Genomic DNA, 3,857 nt, shown 5'->3' with positions numbered 1-3,857 from the left:
ACTGGTAAGACGTGGTTGCGCTTTAATCGTATTTGTCGTGTCCGTGCCACTTCCCGATGCCGATGTTTTTGCGGTTGTTGATTTCAATGTAGCCGTTAATCCGTTTTTGCTTGCATTTTTGTAATTAGTACCATAATAATGATCAGTGCCTGAACTTAGGCTCATATCCGCCTTCGAAGGCGACGAACTTGGGCCCAATCCGAAATCGCGAATACCACTCGAACCAACACCAACACCGATACCATGTTGATTACGATATAGTCCGCCAGTGCCCGCGTCACCACTAATACTGCGCAATGGCGTCGAGGCCTTATTTATTTGGCCATAACTAAATGGCAACGAATTTTCACGCGCGTGATATGGTATGGCACTACTGTTGTTGTTGCTACTGTAATTGTAGCTATTGGCTCTGGCTTCATCACCGCTGTCCGACACAACAGAGAAATCATCGTATGGCGACCGCATAGTTCGCGAATATTCACAAGACTGATTCGTTGTGGCGCAGTACTACATAGGTTGCTCCGGTGTTGGAATCTACTAGCTGCTACTAGCAGATAGCACGCAGCCAACGAATATCTGCATGCATTTGAATGTGTGCGTGCACGTTTACAGACGCCGACCCACTCACAGATACAATTATTTATGTACCTCAACACAATCTGGGTGCGAGTATCTTTTCGCTTGATTTCGGATGCCTGTACATATGATTGTTTGTTAGTTTGTTGGTAACGAGACACTGAAAAAATCGCCTACGAATATTTAGGCGCGCTCGAAGGTGTCGTTCCCACGACAGTCGGGTCTACGTAACCGGAACGACCCAGATTTATAGTTGGCCAAGGACTGTCACTCCAGCAACACTCCCCAAAAACTCTTTGGGGAAGTTGTATGCTGCTACAACAACAACCACAAAGTGTAGTCTTGAGTTCGATCTGTTTTCTGAAATATAGGTAAGGTTAAGGTAGCAGCTCCACGTGTCAGGGACTCACTTAGACGATTTTAACTTTGTTTGATTTGTTTGAGATTATATTTGAATTCTACAATTTGTTGTCATAGAAATTTTTCTTGTTTTTGTGAATAACTTTTGTTCTACAATCATCCTTTTGTAATTTAATAAAACAATAAAACAAAAGATTTAAAAATAAAATTCCTTTCAATTCGTTAAAATTCCACAATAGGCTTACAGCCAATTTCAATAAAAAGCAATTTAAGTGAAAAATTATTTTAATTTTTTACAATTTTATATGGAAATTGACAGAAAATAAAAAAATAATTTTCCATTTAAATTGCTGATATAACCGGCTTTTAGGAAGCCTTCTTCATAGCTAGAGCTCAGATTTACATGCAAAAATATAAGCCTAAAAATAGTTAAGTATAATGAGGCAAATCTTTAGGCTTATCTTTAGCATAGAAATTCGAGCTCTATTCATAACTTTTTGCAACTTTAAACTTTATTGTGGGGTTCTACCCAAACATAAATTAACGGATAGACCCTTTTGTAATGTTATAGGTTGAACTGAAAAATGCAGATCAAATGAAAATTTCGTGCTCAGTAGTGACTGAAAACCCGCTCATTGATTCGTGATGTGTCATCGAATAGCTATGCAGAATTGCAATTTCTCTAAGTGTACCGGATCATTGGCTTAAACGCATACATTGAAGCAATCCCGGTGTTCTCCAATAATAAACGTCTGTATTTATGCACACCCATATGAATCCACGTAAGTATGTATATACGTATGTATGTGTATTTTTATGTGTGTAAGTATGTAAATACCCTGTAGGAAAATCTCTAGTTCTGAATTGGTTTGGTTCCAGTACATTTAGAACTACTATTAGTTCGCTATAAATCACTTTTGCATGCAAACACTTGGCGAATTTTACACTGAGACGCCATAGGAAATGACCATTTTCTTCAACTGCATTAGCTTTTCTTTAGTTCCGCACCAATTATAAATTCCGCAGTTTAGATCTAATTCGCTTTGCATCCCGAACTATTCCCAACCAGTTCTTGGGTGTGCAGAGCTTGAGTGTGAAAAGCATCTGTAAACAAAAAGGCACAAAAAATCAATTTAAAGTAAAAAAAATATAGCTCGGGGCCCCGTGGGCCCCTTTTCTGTAGCATCGAACGAGTTCTTATAGATATACATAGATTTCTATTGAATAGTTTTTTTTTATTATTTGGGAGTTATCATAGTGACTATTGGGGTCTTTTTAAATTTGCGTATCACGTAATAGAAACGGTTAGAAATAAAATAGGTAGTTCCATATTTTGGAAAATGCGGCTTTAATTGTTCTTGCATAAAGATATATGTAATTGTTTAGAAAAGTGGGCTTAGCAAATGTTCACTCTAAGAGATTTAGTTACTATCGGACTGGTTTGTTTTTGGCAATAAAAAACTATGTAGTACTGAACTGCTTTTGATTCACTACGTGTGGCTTTCCCTGCAGGGTATGAATGTGCATATATATGTACATATGTATGTTTGGTATATGCATACGTGTTGTCTTGAGGTTTTGCAGCAAATGAAATGAGTAGGTCTTCCTTGATGGTATTGGAGAGTGAGACACATATCCCAGTAAAACCAATATCTAAAGAGATTAGACCTAGTTTAGTGTCCATGGGATACAATTGCTGATTAGTTAGTCTTTGAATCAGTTTAATTAGTCTTCGAATCAGCTCTTAAGCAGGGATCACACGATTTGTACATTTTCACAGTTACAGAGTGGGGTTGTTTGGAAAATTGTTATTGAGTTGAACTCATTCTCGATACAAATTTCTAGACAACACCACACTGTGACTGACAAACTGTAAAAATCTGTAAAAATGTACAAATCGTGTGATCCCTCGAAGTCAACTCGGACTAGTATAAATGTGCACATGGATGTTGTAGGCTTCATGACTTTAGTCTGTGTAAAGGTGTTTCATTTGAATGCTTTGTAGTGACTTAGCTTATGTTAACACATATGCATTTGTCTGTCTGACTTTTGTACCCAGTCGAAGTGATGTCATCCACACGCGCACACTCGCTAAAATTGTACATACATATGTATTCCTCTCTTTCGTGATTGCTTTCAAATTGAGAAATTCAAGGTGCTCTCCCAGATGTTTGTATTGGCAGTTGCTTTATCACTGGAAGACGTATGTAGATACTATTCATTGCTCAGATGAAGTTGTATAAGTGCTTTGTCCGTCCGTTTGCGGCAAAATTGCTCATCTGGAATATTTCAACCGCCTGGGTTGCGATGTTGACCTCCGCACACCGTAAAATCCATATCATCGTCGGGATCTTTGTGGCGGCTTCAATTCCCTGTAATTGCATTCTAAACTAAGCATTGTTGCACTTTGCAATCCAATAAAAATATTACAGCTGCATGAGGCACGTTCCACCGAAAGAAATATTTATGTTCGTATGTTTCGATTAGGAGAGAAACCTATAGCACAGATGGTTAAGGGGTAGGGGTTGTACATATGTAAGGTCTGAAGACACCTACGTAGTACGTACATAGTAGGTACACACGTGCATGCCAAATACAATTTATAGATATGTATATATGTATGTATGTATGTATGTACATTCGAGCATATGCTAATTGATAAATAATAACCAATTTATTATTGTAATGAAGGCCTTTACATTCGCTCACTGATGACAAATTCTAGGTGATCTGATAAATTTTGTAAATACAATGATCGTGTTTGTGTAAAGAGTACAAACTAAGAGAGAAGATGTGAACGCATACGTGCACACACATCCACACATACTTGCATAGTACATAAATGTACACATATGCAGCGATAAACTCACAGTCACTCGCACTCATAGATCTGTATGTGTCCCCCATATATTAGATTATAA

General features: G+C 37.7%; 1 protein-coding gene across 1 annotated transcript in view; it reads right to left on the bottom strand.

Annotated features, from left to right (window-relative positions):
- Positions 1 to 528, bottom strand: part of LOC118750217 (tensin-2) — a gene marked incomplete at its 3' end in the record, with an annotated part of 45,533 nt that extends 45,005 nt beyond the window's left edge. The window contains exon 1 of the mRNA XM_036484946.1: positions 33 to 528. Coding sequence (XP_036340839.1) covers positions 33 to 465 — 433 coding nt within the window. The remainder of the gene's footprint in view (positions 1 to 32) is intronic.
- Between the last annotated feature and the right edge of the window lie 3,329 nt (positions 529 to 3,857).

This window comes from Rhagoletis pomonella, unplaced genomic scaffold (genome assembly GCF_013731165.1).
Source record: "Rhagoletis pomonella isolate Grant_MI unplaced genomic scaffold, Rhpom_1.0 Rhpom_scaffold_00001, whole genome shotgun sequence".
NCBI classification, from domain to species: Eukaryota; Metazoa; Arthropoda; class Insecta; order Diptera; family Tephritidae; genus Rhagoletis; species Rhagoletis pomonella.
The sequence above is the reverse complement of the archived record's forward strand: the minus strand, read 5'-3'. Positions and strand labels throughout refer to the sequence as shown.